The 24,636-nt window shown below is 44.7% G+C and overlaps 2 protein-coding genes and 2 long non-coding RNA genes across 13 annotated transcripts; 1 reads left to right on the top strand and 3 right to left on the bottom strand.

Annotated features, from left to right (window-relative positions):
- Positions 1 to 2,023: 2,023 nt before the first annotated feature.
- Positions 2,024 to 4,949, bottom strand: LOC141930742 (calcitonin). 3 transcript variants are annotated; one of them, XM_074841971.1, is made up of 4 exons: positions 4,884 to 4,949; positions 3,816 to 3,911; positions 3,373 to 3,504; positions 2,024 to 2,571 (listed from the first exon to the last, which is right to left on the bottom strand). In XM_074841971.1, exons 2-4 carry the CDS (start codon positions 3,899 to 3,901, stop codon positions 2,373 to 2,375), a joined length of 417 nt encoding a protein of 138 aa, XP_074698072.1. In that variant the 5' UTR covers positions 3,902 to 3,911; positions 4,884 to 4,949; the 3' UTR covers positions 2,024 to 2,372. The 3 variants fall into 3 exon arrangements, with proteins under 3 accessions (XP_074698072.1, XP_074698073.1, XP_074698069.1); XM_074841972.1 differs by having other exon boundaries at positions 4,867 to 4,946; XM_074841968.1 differs by lacking the exons at positions 3,816 to 3,911; positions 4,884 to 4,949 and having other exon boundaries at positions 3,373 to 3,626.
- A 2,701-nt stretch (positions 4,950 to 7,650) lies between these two features.
- Positions 7,651 to 15,614, bottom strand: LOC141930963 (uncharacterized). Of its 2 annotated transcripts, none has more exons than XR_012625461.1 (3): positions 15,514 to 15,614; positions 14,705 to 14,852; positions 7,651 to 7,812 (listed from the first exon to the last, which is right to left on the bottom strand). It is a non-coding gene; the product is annotated as an uncharacterized LOC141930963 (long non-coding RNA). The 2 variants fall into 2 exon arrangements; XR_012625460.1 differs by lacking the exon at positions 7,651 to 7,812 and adding an exon at positions 12,657 to 13,146.
- Positions 15,615 to 15,887: 273 nt separating this feature from the next.
- Positions 15,888 to 24,294, top strand: CYP2R1 (cytochrome P450 family 2 subfamily R member 1). 7 transcript variants are annotated; one of them, XM_074842512.1, is made up of 6 exons: positions 16,096 to 16,234; positions 16,674 to 16,855; positions 19,140 to 19,281; positions 19,569 to 20,201; positions 21,970 to 22,299; positions 23,587 to 24,294. In XM_074842512.1, exons 3-6 carry the CDS (start codon positions 19,275 to 19,277, stop codon positions 23,760 to 23,762), a joined length of 1,146 nt encoding a protein of 381 aa, XP_074698613.1. In that variant the 5' UTR covers positions 16,096 to 16,234; positions 16,674 to 16,855; positions 19,140 to 19,274; the 3' UTR covers positions 23,763 to 24,294. The 7 variants fall into 7 exon arrangements, with proteins under 7 accessions (XP_074698615.1, XP_074698611.1, XP_074698614.1 ...); XM_074842515.1 differs by having other exon boundaries at positions 16,102 to 16,238; positions 20,005 to 20,201; XM_074842511.1 differs by having other exon boundaries at positions 16,102 to 16,238.
- On the bottom strand, positions 20,562 to 22,319 carry LOC141930962 (uncharacterized). The gene is made up of 2 exons (XR_012625459.1): positions 22,179 to 22,319; positions 20,562 to 21,104 (listed from the first exon to the last, which is right to left on the bottom strand). It is a non-coding gene; the product is annotated as an uncharacterized LOC141930962 (long non-coding RNA).
- Positions 24,295 to 24,636: the final 342 nt, after the last annotated feature.

The raw sequence follows: 24,636 nt of genomic DNA, 5'->3' as shown, positions 1-24,636 counted from the left end.
ATAACAGAAATGTGTTCTTTTGTATTAAAACATTTTCAATATTAGGATGCAAAATTAATCTTCTTTTTGGCTGTCTTGATTTATGGAGAAGAGTTGCTTTGTTAGAAATTAAAGTTGAACTTTCAATTTCATGGCAATCTGAAAGAAACAAATCCAGAGTTACTGATATGTCGATAATGAAACGTTACTGGTAAAATAAGCAAATAATTCCAACCAAACTGTTGTGTTTAGTTAATGCACTGTGAAACTAGTTATCTAAGCAGAACATCTACAAAAGCTCTTCTTCACAGTATAAACATGCTACCATTAACACTTTTTTATACTGTTACTTGCTCTGCTTTCTCACAGATTATCACTGTAGGTCTGTTACTCATACAGCAAAACTAAAATTCTGATAATGCACCTGCATTGCAGATTTGGTTTATTGCAATGTATTTACCATATTCACATTATCATTCAGCTTTTTATATTTGAACACTTCTTCTTCGCCTGCCGAAGGCTTTGGATCCCACGTTGGTTGGTACAAAGTTGTTCTTGCCCACTCCTCCCGACCTGCTCAGGAAGTCGGCCAGACGATGGGTCACGCAGGTTGCTGTGTTGCATGCCCTCTTCTGTGTTGTTACACTGCTTTTCAAAAGGAAAATAAAGAGTTAGTTCCTGAAGTCTCTACCCTGCATGCAGTGAAGTGTCAGTAAGGGATGCTATGCCTAGGAAAGATTTTTCTATAGAAGAAAGAGTAGGCTTGCTGCACAGCCAGCATTTGCAACTTTTGTGTGCACAGCTCACAAGCTCTGGAAGGAGTCTTTACATTTTTGTAAGCATCAGTCTCAGTTTACAAGAAGTGGCCAAGCCCTTCCTTTCTTGGGCAATTGGACTGAAGACTCAGCCAAGACAGATTTTCAGCAACACCTGAGCCATTTGCCTGCCTCCAGCAAGTCGTTGTGACCAACGGAGAGGTGCGGAGGAGGTCCAGGTCTGGAGCATTTAGCCAGTCCCCGCTTCCTCCAAAAGCTTAGATCTGTGTTTTGTTTGTCATGCTGCTGAAGGCCAGTAGCAGACACTGACCTTTAACTTCCCACTTCATCACCTGTGCTCCACAATGCCCAGAGAACACATGAAATCCCAGCATCACTGACGACAACAGGAGCTTTGTCAGCAGCTCTGGTAGGGCTGTACCTGCACAGCTGGTGACCAGCTGCTGTCAGCACTGAACCACACAAACATACTGCTTCCGTGTATTTAATGGGAATGTGGGAACCCCTCTTTCCTGGAGGTAGACCTCCGTCTACTGCAGAACTTCACACACTTCAACAGGATTAGTTCTGTGCTCAGACCTCAGACTACAGCTAGTAATTTCACTAGATGGGGACTTCAAGGCATAAGCATTGACACAGCCCTTGCTTGAAAAGTTTTCTACAAAAGCGATGACTTTTTCTTGCAGTAGGAGGGATTTTTCTCAGGTAAGCACTACAAAACAATTTTATCAATACTGTTTGTAACATCAATGCCAATTTTTTGGAACAGGCCTCACTACAAGATAAATGCAGTGCTGCAACAGAACTGGAAAGAAATCTGGCTTTGTCTCTTAATTTACAATTCACCTACATTATATTGTCTTGAATTAATACAAATATTTTAAAAAGATACCCAAGTTTTATATATACTAGTGTAAAGACCTACTGTAAATTAAGACGTAAAAAGGAAAAAAAACCACAAAATTCTTACCTGGAAGTGTTCAGTACAGAGTTTTAAACAGGATTACATTTCTAGTTTGTTTGAACAAATATGTTTGGGCCTTTCCCAATTCCTTTGCTTCTCAGGATCCTCACTAACAGGATTGCATGCATGCCTGATTACATCAGTAGATGTAAATGTATGTGTATCATTTCAATTTCTAAGTTTTTTTCAACTTTTCTAGAATTACTGGCATTGCCTCTCTTAATGTTAAAGACGACTTGTAAGGTTTTTCTAGCCTTATCTAGAAATCTCGCATTCTAAAACAAGTTATTAGACCAAGCAGATCTAATCCTTATAGAAAAATAGGTTTATTGAATAAGTGCATGGGCAAACACAAAAGAAGAGCCTACTTGTACATTTAGCAGCCAGAAATGAAGAGCCTTGTTGAGAATTTTTTTTTTAATCAGGGTCTAAGAAAATCATCTGAAATGTCAAGGCAATGCTGTTCATTTTTATTTATTTTTTTTTTCCCCTAGCTTGATATGCATGTTATGTTCTCTGTCTTCCTAACACTAGGTCCATCTCAAACATTCTCTGTCGAAAACAGAATCAAAAGTACATAGCAAAGTTAGCAATCAAAGTTAGATCCACATGCATCAGGTTAAAAAAAGGGAGAAGGGGAGAAATAAGCATGTCTAGTTGTTTCCTAGGGGTTCCCCATAGTTTGCATAGCGTTCATGTTCCAGGTCACTCAGCACATTTCGTTTCTTGCCAGGAGTTCCGGCCCCGACGTCAGTACGAGGGTAAGTTTGCAATTTGTGCAATTCTTGAGACAGTTTGCCCAGCACACAAGTACTCAGACTGGCACAGCGTTTGGAAATGGGTCTATCCAGGCTGCAGGGGGGAAAAAAAAAAAAACATGCCCAAAGGAAGAGTAATCTCAAACATGCATGTTCATGCATTTCTTCCCTAGATAAATATCAACAGTTAGGAAACTTAAAAAAATAATAATAATAATTTCATGCAAGGAAAGTTCATACAAATGCAGTCAGAAGGAAAACATTTTTCAATGAATTCAACTTAGTCAAAAAGCAAGTTCATTAGCCTTTTGGATGCTCAGAGTCAAGGGTCAGGAAGTTTTACTTCCCATGTATTCAGCATGCTGTTCAGTCTCTCATACATCACCACCATGCTTCACAATACAGATCCTGTTAGGGTAATGCAAATGCTCTTGCATGCCTTTGGTCTACAGGGGAGGGCAGCGCTGCGTGCATTAGGAGGAACACGTCCCCTCTGCCAGGGACTTCCCATGCCTTACAACAGCATGCACTTTCACGACAGAGAATCCAAGAGTGACTGAATGGCCCCTAACGCTCCCACTAGGAAGACATACCTTTTGCTGCCATATTTTTAACATAACCCCCTCACTCAAGCTCAAATCGCCCTCCACTCTCAGTTGTAAAAGAGAGATAGAAGCAGGTTAACTAGGTGGAAGCCATTCTGCCAATACCAACATTAGGACATCTCTGCAGTATCATCCTTTACCAGTTAGGTGACCACAGTTAGCCATAATCCCAAGAAAATAAAAAAAAAAAGATTGACCTGCAAAGGGTCTGCTCAGATGGCTTTTGCTAAATGGCGAACACAAAACATTCCCCCCTTTCTCTTCTCCTGCCCCAGGACTGCAGCCCTTACCTGTTCCCCTCAGAGGCTTGCTCCAGCTCTTCTGCTGTCATCTGTATGAACTCTTTCACCAGCGCATTTAATAACCTCCGAGCTTCGTAGTCACTGAGCATCACTCGATCCGTTATAGACTCCAAGCCAGGTCTAAGCAGAGGTAAGCAAAACAGGATGAATAAAACCCGGACTACTGCAGAGAGCCATGCACAGGAGCGAGGGGTTTGTCGTGCATTACTGCATGTCATTGAGAGTGTCTTTCACTGGTGTGAAGCCACCCTCCTCCACAGCATTAGGTGCTTTATATATGTAATTAAAAAGCCACAGTGTCAAAAACAGCAGAAAAAGAGGCCAGCTTTTTCATTCACTGTAGTAGCCTATTTCCCTCCTAGATCTCTAAAAATATTAGGTATTTTCATACCGTTCAGATATAGCACTCAGCAAGAGGACCAGCTTCTTACCTGACTGGGGCTGCCTGGAAGCTATCCATCTGGCACACAACCAAGGCATAAACAGCAAGGAAAGATGAAATCTTCAGCAAAACCATGATTTCCTCTCTACAACAAAGAGGCACATCAAGCAATGGCTGCTTTCCAACCCTCTCCATCCTCTAAGGTCTACTAAGGAGGTCATCCTAGCCACAAGTAGCACAAATGCTAACAGCTTTTTTTTAATGCAATATTACCTTTCTATTTCTTTTGTTTATTGCTGTTCTGCTTTGGTTTTCTCAGAGTTTTAAGATAACTTAGCACTATTACCGGGGATTAAAACGTGGCTTTCAGAACTGCAGTTCTGTACAGCATCTGCATTCAACTTAATGCAGACTTTCCCTTAAACTAGTGGAAAACGTGTTCATCTGATTAACTACTGCATACAGTGTCATAGTGTGGCTGACACGGACAGGCACAGCTATGGGATACCAGTCACAAGAATAAAAATAAAGAGGTGGTTAATATTTTTAAGAATGAAGCACCAGTGTTAGCACTTTACCTGAAACTGTTTGCTTGTTGGCAGTTAGCACACTAATATCCCAGTTCAGATTACACTATAAAAATTAAGTAGTTACATTTCAAAGAGCATTTCTACTCTGCAACCAGAAAAAGGGTAAGTTAAAAATTAGTCGTAACAGCAAAGCCTGTTAAAAAAAAAGCTGTAACTGAAAACACCTGGTTTGAGATGCTGCTCCTTCTGCTCACAGCATCAGTGTCAGACTCAAACGAGCCACATCAGCTTCACGTGGCTCCCCCCGACCCTCGGCGCGGCCCCTCCCGACGGACGCCGCGCTCCCCGCGGGTCCCGGGACGTGCCCAGCCCCGGGAGGGCTCGGCGGGGGAGAGGCAGAGAGACCCGCGGACCAACCTCCCCCCGCCTCGCCCGTCCGCTCCCCTGCACACGCGTGTGCCCACGTGAGCGGAGCATTACGGCCCCGCGCAGAGACACGGGGCTCACGCGGGCCGCCCCGCGCAGGGAGCCGCGGCTGGAGCCGGCCCCGGGAGCCGACGCGGTGCTTACCGGCGGGCGGTGCTTACCGGCGGGCGGAGCTGCGCGGCGCTGCGCGGAGGAGGAGGCCGGTGGCGCCGCCGAGCCGCGGTACCGCGCACCACCCGCCGGCGCCGCTTTATACCTGCCGCCGCGGCAGCCTGCGTGGGCGCCCGCGCGGGGCCGCCAGCCAATCACCGCTTCGGCCGCCCGGCGGGGCCCGGCCCGCCATTGGACGCCCAAGCCCGGCTCGGCGGTGACGTCATGCCCCGCTTCGTGAGCGTCCCATTCACAAAAACATTCCGGCGGGGCTGGGGGGGTCGGAGGGACGGGCGGGGACGGGACACACGAGGCGCCGCGGAGGAGCGGGGGGACCATTCACACCGCGCGGCCGCGGCCCGGCCCCGCTCCCCCGCGGGATCGCTCACGCGTGGCGACCTCTGCAGCAGAGGGACCGCATTGCAGAGCGGGGCCGCTCCCTCCCCGGGATACCCCCCCACCCCGCCCCGGGCCGCTCTCCCGGCCGCCGCCGCGGCTCCAGCGGGGAGCCCGGTGGTACCCAGTCGCCCTCCCGGCGCCCCGACAGCAGCTGCGGGAGGGGGGGTCCCGCGGTGGGCGGGTGAGGGCCGAGCAGGGTGCGCAGCGGGGCAGGGGCTCCGCGCACAGAAGCACCCGCGGCCGCCGCCCCCCCGGCGCCGTGTCCCCCAGAAGGGTGCAGCCCGGGCCCCCCCGTTTCCCCCGGAGAGGGACCCTCGGCACCTGCGGGCAGCCCCGCGGCGGCAGCGAGCGGCTCTCCGCGATGTGCCCCCGCCGGGCGCCTGCACCGCCTCCCCCGGGACCGGTCCGCGGCGTAACTCCGCGGTCCTGGAGGAAACCACCACCATCACCATCATCACCATCACCACTATCACCATCACCACCACACAACTCTAGGGGCAGGTGCAGCGCCTTTGCCTGCGCGGGAGAGGCACCGGGGAAGGGGGGGGTCGCCTCCCCCCGGCTGAGCCCCGCCGGCGGGGATTACCGGGCAGCTGCCCGCCGCCCCATGCATCACCCGCGGAGGGCCCTCTGTCACGGCGCGGCGGCGCAGCACCTGCCCGCGCAGGATGTTTGCCCGGGCGGTGTGTTTGCCCAGACGCAGCAAGTACCCGCCCGGGGGGGGGCTGCGGGGGGCGGCCACGGCGAGTCGCGACACGACACGGGGATGGGAGAAGACTGCTGCCCGCTGGAGCGGGCGCGGGGAGAAGCGGACCGGGCGGGCTGCGCTGGAAAGCCCTTCCACCGCCCCCCGAGAGCCGGGGGCTGGGGGCGCCTTTCCTTTCCTGCCCGCCGTAGGTCGCGGGGCGTTTGCGGGGGGGCGATGGCACCGGCAGGCACCGGCGGTGCGCGGCCCCGCGGCAGAGGGAACGCCCGGGCGCTGCCCCGAGCGATGGGCTGGGCGGAGGGGTGCGCAGGGACTGCGGAGGGGGGGCGGGGGCGCTGACCGTCCTCGGGACCCCCGGCCCCCCGCGGCCCCGCCCCTGCCCTCGCTGCCCTTCATCGTTGCGGTACCGGCCGCGGTGAGTAACGCCGGTACCGCGCTGTCGCCGGCCGTGACACCGCAGCAAGCGGAGCCCCGCGCACATTGCGCGGCCGCGCCGCACCGCGGGACAGGTGCCGAGCGCGGCCGGGTCGCTCGTTCCGCTACTTAGAACGGGTGGGGGAGCTCTCCTGGGGACCTCCCGGCCTTTCCTCGTTGCTGTTTTTGCAGGAGCGATGGCACGGCACGGCCCCGGCGGCGCGGACCGGCTGTCACCGCGGGGCGACGGCGCTTCGTTGATGCGATTTTTTAGCTTTAAAGTTTGAAAAGGCGCTCGAACGGACTGAAAACCCCCGGCGCGCCGCCCGTCCGCCGGTGAGGGTCCCCCCGTCTCCCCCTGCCGCCAGCCTCTCGGGGTGCCAGCACCCCCTCACCCACCCGATCTCCCCCCCCCAGCCCAGGGGGCGGCGCACCGGCGGGGGCTGCGCAACTTCTCCGCGCCCGTTTTGCAGAACGATTGCAAAACCGTTTAGCGTTTTTTTTTGGGGGGGGGGTGGCTTCTAGTTTGTTGGGGTTTTTTTCCAGATGACAACTAGTGGGGTTGGGTTGGTTTTGCTAACATGTCTTCGTAGCTTTCCGTGAGTTACAGCCCTGGGGGTGGGAGAGGTCCTGCGCTCCCACCTGCCGAGCTCACCTGCGTTCCGCGGGGAGGGGGGAACGGAGGCGGAGCCGCACGGCGCGGGGGGGGCGCGGGAACCGTTTGGCGGCTCCGGACGAGGCGGCCGTGGAGCTCCGGGCCGCCGGGCGGGGGGGTGAGGGGTAAGGGTAAGGGTTAAGGGGCGTCGGCCCCGGGGCTCCCCTCCCGCCCGCAGGTCGCGTTAAGGGCACCCCTCCGCGGGAGGCTTCCTCCCCCCACCCCTCCGCACAAATTTAAAATTTCATTGTAAAGATCATTGCACGTCTGCTCAGCACGGGAATCCCCGGGGAGAAGGAGTTTAAGTATCTGATTTTAAATCTCTTCCGTTTCCACAACTCCTGTTCTGATTTTTAAGCTGTTTTTTCTGAGGTTGCGTGTATAAACATGAGGTAGCACCTAAAGAAACGGCTCAGCATCACTTTTGCTGTTTTAATGCGACCTGTACAGCTACACCAACAGAAATAAAGTGTAGGAACTTAAATGCCCAGGCTTCCAGTCAGACATTTCTCTCCCTCTTTCTCTATCTCCACTGTTCCTTTCCTCTTCCTAAGTTAACAGTTAACCATTCACATTTCCTTTGGGGATTTATTTACTCCTTGTCCACATAGAATATTCCTGTTTTAACCTTAAAAAATCCAGACGACTCTGTTGTAAAAGCATCTTTAAGTTCTATAGGGAGGAAGAAGTCAAGTTTCATCTTGTGGTTGATTCAGGTCATTTCAAGTCCTTCTCTTGCCAGTGCGACTCAGCCTCGGGCTGGAGCCTGTGGGATGCAGTGATTGATTACAGGATTTCAGATGCCAACATTTCTACTTTAAGCTTTCACAGGAAGAAACGTAAATTTAAAGTAACAGGTACGAATGCCAATAGATCTACTTTTGTGCACGTATAGGTGACACAGTACTTGGATGTTGGCAAGCACTTTGGCTGCTCCTTGCCAGAGCTAATGGAGGGACTCCCAGCTGGAACACTTGTCCTGTTTTTTCCCCTCAGCTATACGTCATCTGGCCTCACCAGATATTTTTTCTTTTTTTCCAACCTCTCTTCTCTTATACGTAAGATGGAGATGAAAGACAGTTTACCCAGTACAAAGAACTCCAAAGACCAGTTTGTCTATTTTTGAAGCTGTAAAAAGATAGAGGATTTTCACAGGATGATGATCTCTTGTTGCTAGATAAATCCAAACCTAGAGGTTAATTATTCAAGGGAAAACTAGCACAGAGGGGTACTTCTGAGCACTGCGCTAGGAAAGCAAGACATTTACTGAAACAATCTGTTCCAAGGAACTTGTTCTGCTTTTTTCAGTGCATGATAATGTATTAGGTAAAATAATCAATGGGTATAGGTTCAAAGCAGATGAAATGAAGAGCTACAGAATGACTGGGTTTGTTTTTTTTTTTAAGAAATCAGATGATCTAATGCAATCTGCAGCTCCAAGTAAAAGGAATTACCTCTTCAAAGAAATTTATTTAAATTTGTAGGGAAAAAGAAAACTCTGTCCTATTTTAAACTGACTGTCTTTCTCTACACTAGATACAACTTCTTACAGTATTCTACTGTTTGATATTATTTAACCAATACATTTCAAAGTGCAGCCATTTTTTCTACTGGAAATATTGCCATTATGTCAACAAGCCATATGTCAACAAGCCTCACTGCAGTGAGGTTCTCAAATGTTACCAGCTGACATGCTCTTAAACAAAAATACCACATTTATATATTATGTTGAGATCTTTGTTCAACAATAAAATGTAATTCTGCAAGATAGACAAGACTGTGAGCTGCACAGACAAAACTTCCATTCCCAAGAATGGTTCATATCTGACAAGAGAGGACCCTACAAAAAGGGAAGGGTAGACAGTGGTGATGCCAGAATCCACAGACACGGTGAGTTCCTCACGAGGGAGATGAGCATGACTGAGGTCTCTGCTCTCAGCTTGTTCTTCATAGCACCTAATTAAGCTTTTTGCAGATAAGGGCAATTCATGATAAAAACAGCTGTAAAACTCACATGGTCTTCAGGAAGTGAAGCTGGGGAGTTACTTATCTGTGTTTCTGGTGGAGGCCCAGTCTAATTCAGGATTGTGTCTCCATGAATGGCCAGAAAACACTGCCACCGAAGAAGACTCTACAGGCTATGCAGGGGAATGTGAGCACTATTGTGCTCCTGTAAAAGCATTTTTCTAATGTTTCATTATAATCTGTTCTGTAGAAAATAATATAAAATAAGCCAGAGTTAACAACACCGTGCTGTTGTAAAAGCAAGCTGTATATTAACAAGAGTATCACGTTTAAGGCCCAAGAGGTAATCCTTACACTCCACTTACTGCTGATAAGATCTAGATCTGCTAGTGTACTCCGTTCGGGACAGCATGCCATACCTCAGAAAGACTTGGGCAAGTTGGAGAAAGTCCAGAAACATAACAGTAAGAGTTATTAGAGATCTCATAACATGGTTTAGGAGAACAAACCGGAAGACTGGAGAAACAGTTAACAGAAGGAGATACTATGGAGAAATGTGATAACAAAAATATAAATACTTGCCATGAAGCAGTAATAATCTACACTCTGGTACTATATTCAAAACAAAAATATATGGGCTTCAAAGGCAACAGAGGAGATCCCACACATTAGAAAGGGCTTTCTACAATTGAGATGAATGCCATATAAGAATAGGTTACATTGCAGCTACGGCATATCTTTCACTGGAGGGTTTTATGGCATGGTAGCCTAACATGTCAGGAATGACATGTATAGTTGATATGCTCTGGGGAAGGAACATCATCAACTAAATATACTCTCTTCATATCTTTCACCTCCAATTTCCATGATTCTGTAATTTTAATAGCTAGAGACTGTCTTAAACTCTGAAACACAACACCTTACTGATAATCCAAACTTTTGTTAGCACTTGCCTTTGCAAAACTTACATCCCTAACTGGTCTAATCCTTTGTTTAATTCCGCTTCCATAGCCTCCAAAAGGCCATATTCAGATTTAGCATAAGCTTACATCAAGCTTATCCACACAAATAATATTTTACCCATCCATCTTGTAGTTCGGTTTGAATTTGGCCCAGAAATGAAAGCCTCTTTTTTATAAAAATGCAGTACTTTCTGAGAAGCAGAACACTGATATAGACCCTGACACTAAAGCGTTTCCTTTTTAATGGACATTAAATCTGGATTTAAGCTGCTTCAGTGACTACTTTTGAGAAAGTAAAAGTTTTTGCTGTTGAACTAATTACTAACAAATCTATGAATCAGTCTGGAAGCAAATTTTCTTCCAGAATGCCTTAGAAAAGCTTCCAGACTGACACATGGAAGACATTTTAAACAGAAGATCAGTGTTGCATTGTTTTAATCTCATTGAAACATTCCTACTGAGCTTTTTAACTCAGCAGGTTTTGCAGCAGTTTCCCTGCATATATTCAAAATCCAGAGCGGAATAATCTTTTAAAACAAACTGGGCCACACTGTCCTGCACTGCGGTTTGCTTGGCAAGACAGAAGGGGCAGACCACAAGGAAGCTGGCTATGGCTCCATCATCTTCTGTCCTGCATTACCGCAGCTCGGCCTCTGAGCTGGTTCACAGAGGCTCCAGCCCTATCTCATGCTACCTGGCAGCACGCTCCCACCTCTGACAATTGGCAAAACCCGGCCGTGCTCCAGCCAGACCCAGTTCTGACCCAGGCTGCACCTCCCCTGGGCTGACAAGGGCAGCCCCTCAAGAGGAACTTGCAGCCCTCCAAACGCAGCCAGGGTCAGACCTGCGGTGTGACCAGGGCAGCACAGAGGGGATGAACCATGGAGGAAAATCTCGCTTTGAAAATATTTCAAAATCAGCACCTACTTCCACTTCAGTTTTATGCATTCTGCAGGTAAGATAAGAGTTGAACAAACTCCTTATCTGAAAAACAACCTCAGAACAGAAAAGTAACCTTGTTAAGCAATAGCGTAGTTATACAACTTTGATTGCTTGCACAAGTGCTATGCTACTATCTTACATGTCATCAGAGCACGTCAGCAAAATTATGGTGAGAAACTGTATCTTAAGCCCTCAAGTTAATCTCATGCTTGTTCTTTACAGGATATAAGAAGGGTTCAAGATCTCCTGTCATCATTTAATTCTTTGTCTTGATAGTACTGAGGTCTGATTAAGCCACAGTGTAACTTAGTATTTTTCTCAGTCCCTTCCAGGACCATTCAGTTCTCCTGGCATTGTTAGGCACTACAGCCACACATCCCTGCTGTTCCCAGTACTGCCCTCTGTGTGGGGAGGACCAGGTGCAATTGTTTCTCAGCTGGTTGCTTAATTGTTTGACTCTTGACAAAAGGACTTGTGCAAGGGCAACAATTTAGCCTGTACCTTCAGCTAAATCAGGGGCCAAAAAATATCTCTCTCCTTTCAGTGCTGGTAAATAGTACATGAAGGCAGAGGCTATTACGACATAATACTTGCTAATCTACTTACAGCAGAGTTTCTGAGAACCAATAGTCATATGAGACTATCAATTAAAACGATAAATTTCTAAATTTATGCATAAAATTGACCTAAGTATACTCTGAAAGAGCCAGCAAATAAAATATGCCAAAACTATTTTTGAAGTTACAGTCTTTAAGCCAGTGTCATAGGTTTCTGAGTCTGCCCGACAAACATAAAATGTTTAGGCACAGTAGGACTGTGATAAGGAAAAGGGTTTTTTTCAGCAACCAATCACGAAATTTACAAGGGAAAGCATTAGATGTGTTTTTCTGTTCTAGCAAATCTATAAAGCACCACCACCATTATAGGCTTAGCAAAGAAGATAATTGTAGCATAGAAACTGATCATTCACTATGATGATATAGGTGTGTTAAAAAGAGCTATGTGAGTGTAACGGATAACTTCTGCACATGACTAAACTTGTCAGTGGGCGTATGAAATGGATTTATTCAATGAGAAGCATGCCTGTTTTACATACATCTATACAGATCTCTTTTTCCTGTCCCGCCCTCAAAGAAAAGGAGCAAAATCTTTATGTTTCTGTCTATAAAGAAGTTGTTTTCCTGAATGACATTTTATAAATAATGGCGTGACTTCACTGGACAAGAGTCATTATTATACGAATGGAAAGCACTTTTTCCTGATAAAGATTTACCTTGTTTTCTAGAAGTGCAGCAACAATGTCAATGCTAAAGAGTAAGAAAGCCGAAGCCTATTTCAAACTATAGCTGAATGCAAGTTTGTGAGATGTTTAACGGAACGTGGAAACTACTTAATTTTCTCCCAAGAGTGTAACATAATTATCATCAGGATCTTAATATTGTTACTAAAACAACAGCCACATCTGTCAGTATAAGTCTTCAAAAGTTAAAGCTATGCATATGCATGCATAGACACTCTCGGTCAAAGAACTGCTTTCTGTTTTTTTTGAGAAGACGGGAACGCAATCATTTCCTGTTACTTGATTGTCTCCAACTTCTCCTTACAGAATTTACAATGCAAAGTAATTGTAAATCTTGATGAAAAGTCTGTTTTGGAATTTAATAAAGATACATACTTTAATAGGTTTATTTACTCAGCCATCATTTTTTATAATTGAAATCAAAAAACCTTTACTCATCCTATGAGTTTGCTCATTTGATGATCTGTGATTAAGATGAGTAAAACCTTCCCAAAGAAGCAATTCAGCACAAGCTGCCCCCACACTTCTGAAGGAATGAAAGGAAAAAACAAAAAAGGATCAGTCAGAAACTGGCAAGGAATCCTGCCCTTGGATAGCCACCAGAGTCTTGCATCCGTAAACCCACATTCTTAAGTGATTTCATCTGTCCACAAGGGTTTATTTATCACGTACTTTTGACAGCTTTCAGTCATATTTATCCATGCTGGTCCTTTTTTCCTCCATTTAATCAAGAACCTTTAGAGGTTCTTGGATCTTTAATCTTGGCTGATTCACCACCTTTTCGCATTTGGCTTGATCAAAATGGATTTTACTGTTCTGCAACCATGCTCTTCAGTTTGTCTTCTTCTGTTACAGTGGAGAACACCACTGTCTATTCTCCATCACCAAGGCTCAAACACTATGGTAAGGTCAGTTTTGACTGTTCTCTCCCCTGCGTGAAGACAATTGTCAAATTTGACTGCTTTTTTCCCCCTACAAGTCTCTTCCTTCTGTTTTAGCCAAACATTTGGACTTTTCTTCTGTATATTTTTTTCTTTTCTTGGGTCTTTCCTATGCTTCCCCTCCCCCCCATTTTTCCTCTTCAAACCACTTGTTTTCAAAACTGTCAATCACCTTTCCTTTCTTTTCTTACACAGATGCAGTGGAAATCATGATCATGGGTGCATGTGAAGTATTACACACTTCAGCAACAGAACATTGAAGAGAAGCAGTAAAAATCAATCAAGGCAATACTACGTCTTCCTGTGTTTCCCCAGACACTTTGAGAATTATTCAAGTATCATCTATCGAGGGGATGATGAGGGGAGAAAAGTACCAACTTCTTTCTTCCAAAGACAGATGCCTATGTACATAAATGGTTTACATCCTTCTAACTGAGATTGCAATAATAACTGTGTGCATATACACCATGCCGTATACCATATAACTGCAGGATGTGGCCGGCACATTAATGTTTCTACTCCCACTATAATCAACAGCAATTTCATCTTGCAAGTTAATTCTGTATAATCATCTGTAGGCTGTGAATTAGTCTTTCTCACACTCTGCTGAAGCGTTTTCTGACCAGCCAGTCTGTGTACCTCTGTTCACCTGAATATGCTGAGCGAAAGTGTTTGGACACCTCTTCTTTGTTTGAATGTGTGTAGGTTTTGAGTTTGCATGCTTCAGCACAGCTGCTTAAGCACACTGCACGTCTTGTTTTAATCCTCAGCCATTTCTCCTCATTTTCCCCCCAGCTGGAGCCAAGGTGAGGTCCTGAATCTCCTGCCCTCTGGTGAGAAATCTTAAGACACCAACATTGAAATACTGACATTTTTTGCGGGTACGGCCCAAGTAATTTCAGTATAATACCAGGCAGTATCATACTGGAAAAAAGGATGAAGAAATAACTTGGAAGAGGAATGAAAAAAAATAAACCTCTAGCAGTGCTCAAGCTCTGACAGACTGGGTACGATTTTGATATAGGACGCTGGCATTGACACATGCTTCACAGGCATTGTGCAGCTAGGACAAAGAAAGGAGCCTAGGCAAAATAAAACTGACTACTTGTTGCATGAAGATTCACCTGAAAATCAGAGTCTTTCACTGTATTGTCCCATGGACACCAGCACAGACCCTGCTCCAGCCCAAGAAGCCTTCAGTGCAGGACAACTCACGGGCAGCAACAACTCCGGCCGAGAGAACTGGGCCAGCATCAGCGCACTTGCCTTTGGTAAAAGTTACTGGTGTATTGTTCTGTAATACACGTGGCATTTATCTTTCCTTCTCAACCTACCCATCCTGGGCAAATGTGAGCAAGTACACTCTTTGAATCCTGTTTTCTTTTTACACTTCATAGCCTCGTGCTCTCTTCAGCAAGCACCCACATAGCCAGTGTGATGGCCCCCAAGCCTGGCAGAAGCCTCGCAGCCAGCTGGCCAGCCAAGAAGCTACACTGTGTTACTTCCCAGCTCTCCTCCTTGTTCCCCTGTTGTATCCACAGCTCTTACCTCCTCTCTGCACTCCCAAAGCAACGGCCTTTACTGTGTTTGACCACCTGTCTTCTGAGCAACATCTGGGGCCCTCCTCAGCTTGTGCCATGTATGCTCAGGTCAGTACTGCCACATTCGAAGCAGAATGTCCCATCACAGGAACGAACTGAGAATTAAGTGTTCAATGGCTAGATTAGCAAGGACATAGTGCATTTTGATCAGTCAGGTTATTAATGAACTTCATCAGCATAAATTCTTTACCAGTTTAGAGCTTATCAATGTTCTTGTGAATCTATGTAGAGACTCTCAGTTGAATTCAACAAAAAAGCAAGCTCACGTTGGAAACACATAGCATAGAAATTTTAACAGGGCAGGAATGCTTCTATTACACCTAAAATTGCTTGTAAAAGAGCAGTAATGGAATAGCAAAACCAGCACGAGTGTGTTGGGTGTTTCAGCAGCGTCACACGGCACAGCAGCACGGCTTGCTTAGCTCTGCAGTACATGAGCTTGGTCTGAGCGGCTCCAGCCCTCTCCCCTGAGCATCCTCCCGCTGAGAACGAGAGACCCTACACGGTACCTATGTGACTTCTTTGCTGCTTGGTCACATGAACCGGGGACTTTTCCGTCGGTGCGGAGCCGCCTGCGAGCGCCGGGACGCCCGGTCCTGGCTGCCCGCCCGGCCCTGGCCGCCTGCCCGGCCCGGCCCTGGCTACCTGCCGGCCCTGGCTGCTCGCCTGCCCTGGCTGCCCGCCCGCCGCAGCGCTCCGGCCCTGGTTCCCGGGGTTGTGGTTGGGAAGCGCAGGGGGGAACGCAGCGGGATTTACCGGCTCAAGGCTCCCTAGACCCGACGAGGCTCCGGGAACGGCATCTCGAAACTGGGGGGGTTTTGCTTCCGCGGGGACTTTACAAGGAGCAAATAACCGCTGTTACACTGCCAAGGCCAGGGTGGGAAGCGCTCCGTCAGCACGCGGGGGTTTGCAACGCTCCATAAACCTGGAGGGAGCAACTTTTAATATTACTCCAGAAAAAAAAAAAACAAACAAAAAAACAAAACAAACCCAAAGCACGTGGGGACCGAGACCCCGCTGGCCCCAAACCCGTCGCTGCCCCGGACCCCCGTGCCCGCCCGCCGGGGACGCCCCGCCCCGCCCCGCCCCGCCCCGCCCCTGAGGCGAAGGGGCGGAGCCCCCGCGGGCCAATGAGCGCGGGGCGGGGCTGCCACCGCCCAATGAGCGCGGGGCGGGGCTGCCACCGCCCAAGTGAGGGCGGCGGGCGGCAGCAGGAGGAAGCGGCGCGGCGGTGCGGGGTGATGTGGCCGGCGGCGGGCAGCGGCGCGGCCTTCCTCCCCGGCCCGCTCCTCCTCGTCCTCCTCCTACTGCCGCTGCTGGCGGCGGTGCTGGCGCTGGTGGTGCGGCAGCTGCTGAAGCAGCGGCGGCCGCCCGGCTTCCCGCCCGGCCCCGCCGGGCTGCCCCTCATCGGCAACATCCACGCCCTGGGCGCGGAGCAGCCGCACGTCTACATGCGGCGGCAGAGCCAGATCCACGGGCAGGTACCGCCGCTCCGGCGGCGTCTGCCGCCTCCTCGGGGCACCCCCCACCCCGGAGCGGGAGCGGGGCGGGCTGGGGCGGCGCGGCAGAGCCCGCGGGAGAGGCGGCCGGGCGGGCGGCTCCCCGGGCCCGGCGGCAGCGCGGCGCGTCCGGCCGGGGGAAGCCGCCCGGCCCCGGCCCGGAGCGGCGGTCGGTGTCGGCGCCCCGTCGGGGAACGAGCCGCGCCGCGTTGCGGAGGAGGCAGCGTGGGCCAGCCCCGCCCCCGCCGGTTACCGGGAGCCGGGAAGGGTCCCGGGGCAGCGGGGCCCGGCGGGGAGGGCGGCCCGGGCCGGCCCTCGGGAGCGGGGCCGGCCGACGGCGGGGGAGGGGGGTTCGGCCCCGTCCCCGCGATGCCGTCGTGTGGTCGGTGCGATGCTGAGACCGGTGTCCTGCTGCAGGTGGAAGGAACGCGCTTGTTTCATATCCACGAGTCTCGGACACGGCAGCAGGGCCTAACGGTAGCAAAGTTACAACAGCCCAATGGCAGGCACTTGGATAATGCAACATTTTTCACTGAAAACACGTTGCTTCAAAGTACCTTCAGTGGGATATTTGGAATACTTACGATTAGTATAACTATGTAAGAATGGACTTTTTTCTTTTTTTCATACTTTCTCCGATATCAGGTGTTTCTTTTCATCAGCCAGTTTCAAGCCACCAACCTATTCTTAGCAGTTTCATAAAAGTTAAAGCCAAACCAGATCGAGCAGGGAAGGGCAGGCGGGCATTAGCATCTGTGTGTGCACACACGTGGGCGCGCAGGTACGCTGTGGGGGCAGCTGGCTGGTCAGTGTGCACCCCCTGGCCAGCTGGTCGGCGTGCCCCAACTATTTATAACCCTCTGTGGTGTTTTACTTAGCAGCATTATCACTGGAGGTCTATGGAGGACTGAGCTTTGTATCCAACAAACAAAGGCTTGTCTAGAAAATCACGTCCTTCAAACTGTTTAGACGTGTTTAAATAGAACACCCCTAACAAGCAAATAAATCTGTTGCTAGAACTCAAGTTTGTCAAAAGCTTTTGTCCAGGTCATTTATGAAACCTAGAGCAGAAACAGAGTAAGTCACAATCTTATGAATGAGAAACGAAGCAAAGTACATGAATTAAAAGCATGCTAAATATCAGAAACAAAGGGATAGGATTATCTTTTGTTTCACTTATTTTGGCAATAGAAAAAAGTAAATGTGTTTCAAGCAAAATATTAGGCCAAATAGAATGGAAATAGGAAGGAAAATGTGACATCGAATAAACTAAGCTTTCTGCTTGCCTGGAATTCTAGTCTCCTGCTGTCAGAAAGGATCCTGCAGAATTTGAGGGAACCTGAAGACGGCATATCAGGATTTAGGGGGCTCTGGAAAAATACAATGAAAGGTTGTTTGGGTTTTTTTTTTTAAATTATGTATGACATAGGAAGCAAGATAAATAAGCTATGATCAAAGTATACAAAACTCACAAATGGTTCGCAGAAATGTATTGGGAGTGTCTTTTTGTCACATGAAAAAGAAGACCCATTTTAACAGTGAAAATATCAAGTTTGCTAGAACAAACTAGTCGTAGAATCACAGAATCATTTAGATTGGAAAAGACCCTGAAGATCCTTGAGTCCAACCATTAATGTTGCACTGCCAAGTCCATGGCTAAACCATGTCCCTAAGCACCACATCTACAAGGCTCTTAAATACCTCCAGGGATGGTGACTCAACCACTTCCCTGGGCAGCCTGTTCCAGTGTTTGACAACCCAGTTGTCACAGAATGTATAATTAGGCTAACATTTCATGTTGTGGAGGTCAACAGCTCTGAGATAAAGGAAAAACTAGAGATTTGTATAGGTAAAAATACAGATTTGTAATGCTAAGAAAAGTATAGAAAGGGATCTAGGATTACAATCTTGAGTTTAGCCTAGGTTTTAATTTTTAAAACTTAGGTTAAGATTCTCATTTTGTTTATCCTGTATGTGCCTTCTGCAGGATGTATTGCATCTTTCTCCAAACTATCTAGTGCTAAGCACTTCAGGAAACAGGAGATGGGACTAGCTGGGCTATGCTGTCATTTGGTGGTGGTCATCATGGCTCTCACTTCTATCACCTGATGGTGCTTTGGGAGCCTGTGCAAAGTAAGCTGGTGTCCAGTTTCAGAGGTAGAAAGGACTGGGTGCAGCTTGGTGGTTCTCTCAACTGACACCACTTCTGTGACTGCCATTACTAAGTGACATGTTAGAAGTCTCTTTGATATGAGCTTCTAGCTTCAGTCACAGTGCCCCTAGGCAAATTAAGCTGTTGGGATTTACCGTGACTCAGGCAGGGAGGAGGAACAGGTACAGTAGTAAAGCTTTCCTCCCTATTTGTCTCAGCAAAAAAAGTAGACAATAGATGTACTTTAGTTCTTATATAAAAACTATACCTTATATCTAATAATGTTATGTTATATAAGTATATATTTATACTTAGTATATACTTATATCTATTTATATCTGCTCATGTTAGGGGACAGTACATTTTTTCTGAAAAATATGCTTTGTTGTAACAAATTCACATTTTTTTAATGACTATATGAAGGCATCCCCAGTCCTTACTTTGGAGAGCTGGTCACTTTAGGTGCACAGCAAAGTACAGAATGTAGTGTGGGCTAATTTACTTTCTTTTGACAGAATAAATTAGCTCACAACAGACTGCTGTGTAATGCCACAGTTGTATTGCCTTTGAGTATCTGTATGCCCTACTGAAGTTTATTCCAGTCTGTATTTTGCATGGATGTTTAATGCAGTTTCACTTTTTCTTTACTTGTTTTTACTTGTTTTCGTTATTTGTTCTTAAGATTTGGTTGTAATAGCATTTTACAATTTTTTTTTTTTCCCCCCAAAAAGATCTTCAGTCTTGATCTTGGAGGTATATCTGCTATTGTACTGAATGGCTATGATGCAGTAAAAGAATGTCTTGTTCATCAAAGCGAAATTTTTGCAGATAGACCATCTCTTCCCCTGTTTAAGAAGCTGACAAACATGGGAGGTAAGTGCTAACGTCTTTTATATAAAAATGTAATTTTTGTCCAATAGATGGGTTTGTGACCACATGAAACACTTGCTTTAGCTGTTTTCTCTACTTCTTTATCTTTCATAAAATACTTGATGCTTCTTTAAAGATACTATTTGGAAAAGATTGTCACTCTTGGACTGTGTTCCATAGCAAGTTGTGTGTAATTTTTGTCTCGTTTTTTGTCTTGTTAAATAATTTTATTACCTTATGGAGGAGAAATAAAGTGTTGCATAAAATACTGTGTCAAAATATTTTTTCAGGCTTACTGAACAGTAAATATGGCAGAGGATGGACAGAACATCGCAAATTAGCTGTAAATACCTTTCGAATTTTTGGATATGGTCAAAGGTCCTTTGAACACAAAATTTCAGAAGAATCTATTTTTTTTCTTGATGCCATTGATACATACAAAGGCAGACCATTTGATCTTAAGCACTTGATAACAAATGCTGTTTCAAACATTACTAATTTGATTATTTTTGGAGAACGTTTTACATACGAAGATACTGAATTTCAGCACATGATTGAGATTTTTAGTGAAAATATTGAATTAGCTGCTAGTGCTTCTGTATTTTTATATAATGCTTTTCCTTGGATTGGTATCTTGCCATTTGGGAAACACCAGCAGCTGTTTAAAAATGCAGCTGAAGTCTATGACTTTCTTCATGAGCTTATTGAACGTGTCTCTGAAAATAGGAAGCCTCAGTCACCTCGACATTTTGTAGATGCATATTTAGATGAGATGGATTGCAATGAAAATGATCCAGAATCTACATATTCAAGAGAAAATTTAATTTTCTCTGTTGGAGAACTCATCATAGCTGGGACAGAAACCACAACAAATGTTTTAAGATGGGCAGTGTTATTTATGGCTCTTTATCCAAACATCCAAGGTAAGAACTTTGACATTTTGAGGAACTGATAAACTTTCCTATTGCAAATTTAAAATGCTTTTTCAAAGTGGTGCAGCGATCCACAGGCATAATCAAAAGGAAGGTTTGCTTATGTTATTCTATTGTATCATTTACCAAATATACTGTGGACAGATGTAAAAAGCTTATTTTATATGCAGATAGCAAAATCAAGTATGATGATAAAGTTTTAGCATATTGTTTTGTGAATACTTTTTAATGAAGCTTTAATATTTTTAATAAAGTACTTCTAATATATTTAGGCTTAGTGTTGAGATGCATAGTATTGGTTGGCAGATGTACTAATCTATGTAGTTAATAATAAGCAAATGCAATTAGGTATGAAATTAATAAACTAAAAATGTAAAAACATCATCAGAAATGTAAATCAGGTTGTGGTTATCCATTTCGGTACAATTCGCCATAGATTTATGTATTATAGACATGTATATTTATACTTTTGGAAGAACAAAAATAGCATTTAAAAATAAAACTAAAAATATGTGTTACAGTCATTCTGAAGTAAGATAGCAATAGATGTTTGAATGTCAGCCGAGACATTTTGTGTAGAAGTTTGAACTTTAAAAGTGAACAGTCACATTCCTTGTTTCACTGCCTCCACGTCGCTTTTCCTATCAAAACGTTAGCAGTGCTTAGTTCAACTTGGGACTTTCGGTGTTTGGAGAAAGAGCAGCCTAGGTAAATTCCTTCTCTGTTAAGATCCAACCAAGATACTGTTTTTCAATAAAGATCAAGAAAACATTATAGTATTGTGTCTCCGATGCATTGGCTGATTTTGTAGAGATGCACTCACCTAAAATAATCTTCTGATCTCAGATCTTGCAATATAATGAGTTTCTGAATTTGGATTCAAAATCCGTTCATCTGGATAAAAATAAAATTTACTGTTACCTTTCATTTATTTAGACTTTCTCTGTCCAAATATTTCACTATACATGATACACCACTACATTGCAAATGTACTTTCACTAAGCTGCTCTTCACCTCTTTACTTTCATGTGATATGTTGTCACTTCAGGTTGAAAAACCTGGTGATTCTGGTAGAATTTTTCTGCCATTGTCCAGATTTTCATTATTGATTCAACATGAATTGTGAAAGTCCAACTCTTAGTTAGGAGCCGTTTGGCAGTTTCAACAAAGAATGTGTATCAGGAAAAAAAGAGGCAGTTTGAATGCCTTTGAGATTATTTAAATAACCTGTGAACTTAATTTTAAAAATAACTTTAAAACCACAATGATTGAATTTGTTCTTTTTCAGTCCCTCTCACTGTGTTGTATCAGATATTTTCAGGTTAAGAGTGAATGATTTTACACTGTGACAATTCTAAAGAATCATAGCAGAGTCAGACAAGGGAAAGTTCAAGTGGCTAATTTCAGTGTTCACTCAAGTATTTAATGTACTTTATCTTTGCAGTCTTTTGCTTGTTTCTTTAGTTTTGAAGAGCTCCAGAAATAAAAATATACACAAGCAGAGAAGAGTATGTTAAAACATGATTTTACCAAGAATAATTACTTTCAAAATGAAGATTACTGCCATATATGCTAGTAATAATTCCTACTAGCAGGATAAGGAATATAGAGTCTAAATTTAAAAGCTTATAAGCTACTATATTTTATATAGGATATTTCATGTTTCAGTATCCTTTTAGAAGTATATACTTTATAGCTTAAATTAAAAAATAAAGGATATTGCACAATAAACATCAGCTTTTATTCCTGTTCCTAACAGGGCAAGTTCAAAAAGAAATTGATTTAGTCATCGGCCCAAACAAAATGCCTGCCTTAGAAGAGAAATGCAAAATGCCATACACCGAGGCTGTTCTACATGAAGTTCTAAGATTCTGTAATATAGCTCCACTAGGTATTTTTCATGCAACATCCAAAGACACTGTTGTGCGTGGTTACTCTATTCCTGAAGGCACTACAGTCATTACAAACCTCTACTCCGTTCATTTCGATGAAAAATACTGGAGCAATCCAGAAGTGTTTTTTCCTGAGAGATTTTTGGACAGCAATGGGCAGTTTGTCAAGAAAGATGCATTTGTTCCTTTTTCACTAGGTAAGAGTGATTCCTTCCACTGTTTCTTTTCATCAATCTAGAGATGTATAACTTAAAAGTGATGGCAAAAAATCAGGAAGGGACAGAATGATATAACATATCCACAGTTCTGATGAAATAGCTATTTTAAAGTTATTTGATACAATGCACTCTGGACATAACACATTTTAGCATAATATCTTTTATACAGATGAGTTCATTATTACACATAAACTAACAAAAAAAGCACAATATCTTCTTATCTGAGAAGTCTATACATTTTATATCATTGCAGTACATTAGTGTTATTCGTTTCACAAGTAGTAGTGATTTGCTGCTAAAGTCATTACATACAGGTGATTTACACAACCAGCTTTCAAATTTCAGTACTTAGATCAGCACCAAAAATCACAGATTTTATTCAGAACTAGCTTGGGTGTCAACATGTAGTACTGCAGTCTGTTTTAGGGAAATACTCTGGCACTCCTGAATCATTATGGATTTGCCTTTTGATGCCTATAAGAATGGATAATTTACCTTACATATGATTATCAACCTAAAAAAATTAGGTGTTGTATATAAGCAAACTGCCAGGGCTACCTCTGCAGTCCCCAGAAAGAAAGCCTTGTGTAGAGGGTGACTTAGTTTACTTATGTGGGATACTCTTTCTCCAAAAAATAGGAGACAAGACAATTCCCTTGAAATAGATGCACAACATCTAAATGGCCAAAGTTAGATTTGATGAAGTCCACCTTTATTGTGTATTCTATTATGTTTCTTTTTGCCTGTTTGACCTTACAGTTCCAGATGTTGTCCACTCATCTGTGTCTTCCACAACCACACTTACTCCCTGTAACTAGTCATACATGGAATGGAAACTAATATTTAAAGGCATTATCCAGACCTGTTTCAACTTTCTACTTACCAAGTTATAATAATTGGCAGGTAATAATGACTGGCAGTAGAGGTAATTAAGAAAACAGTAGGGGACAAAGGCTGAAATTGACAGTATCATTTTTAAAAAACATCTTCTGTCTAGATTGGCACTTCAAGACAAGGTAAAGTAGCTAATACCTTATCTAAATAAATTTGACAATTAGTTACAATGTCATTTGTGTAGTGAGAGAAACAAATTCTCTAAAATCTGTTTCTTCCTGTAAATTATCACCTATCTTCTCTTAAAGAATACTACCACCAAGTTCATACAGCTCCTCTTAGAACACAGACATGACCATTCTTATTCATAATAAGAATGAAAATGTAACTGAACACATTTTAAGTCTTTTCAAAACCTTCTTTTCAATCCAGGAAGAAGACATTGTCTTGGAGAACAACTAGCTCGAATGGAAATGTTTTTGTTTTTCACTTCATTACTACAACGATTTCACCTGTGTTTTCCTCATGGGGTGGTTCCAGATCTCAAACCAAGATTAGGCATGACATTACAGCCACAGCCATACCTCATCTGTGCAGAAAGGCGGTGAACAGAAGGGTCTAGGTTGGCAGGTGGAGCAAAATGCTCCAGGGTGCAGCTGAGGATCCACTTTGCCTTCTATTTCTAAATGTCAGACAAACAAAAATTTAAAGGACTTGCAGATAAATTCTGACTATTTGTGCACAAGTTAATAGTTTCTTTTTACTTCGTTTTCACAAAAAAACCTTCAACCAAAACCATGAAACACATCCTGTGTTTAAAGTTGATGTTTTCACTCCAGAAATCTGTTTTGAATCTAACTTCTGATTCAGCTTTTAAATACTTAATTACTTAGCAATCCTTTTTATTTTGAGAGGATATTTTTATAAGCATGGAGAATATGGCTCAGAATGTTTATACTCGGATTCATCTGTGGGAATCTCATTTACATTATTCCAGCTAAGCTGTTCTTTATAATTCTCCATTAATTTTACATAGCTAAAAAGGTTTTAAAGGTATCTACTTACATTTCTGTAACTCAGAATAAACTGTCTTTTCCAGCCTTGACAAACAAACTGTCTATTAAAGCATTTTAATCCTTCCTTCTCCTTGCCCTGTCTTCCCAGTTGGTCATAATTTTCTAGTGAATCAGATAACTGTGTGAATTCACTTTTAAGATCTTTTACAGTTTGCTTCTCATTTAGTATCATATACAAAGTCTTCAGTTACTGCTACGCTCCTGACAATTACAGCAATCTTTTTTGCCAGCTTACTGCATTTCCAGACACATGTCCTCCACTGCCTCCCAACAAAAAGCATTATGTAATGATTAATCTCTGCCTAAGTAGTCTGGAAAAGACAGTGTTTGTGTTACCAGAGTCACATGCAACTATACTATGAGTCAAGAAAATAAGCTGCTCACGAGTCTGACCAGAGAAGAGTCC

Source organism: Strix aluco, chromosome 16 (genome assembly GCF_031877795.1).
Source record: "Strix aluco isolate bStrAlu1 chromosome 16, bStrAlu1.hap1, whole genome shotgun sequence".
Taxonomy (NCBI): domain Eukaryota; kingdom Metazoa; phylum Chordata; class Aves; order Strigiformes; family Strigidae; genus Strix; species Strix aluco.
This window is presented reverse-complemented; position numbering and strand designations above follow the sequence as displayed.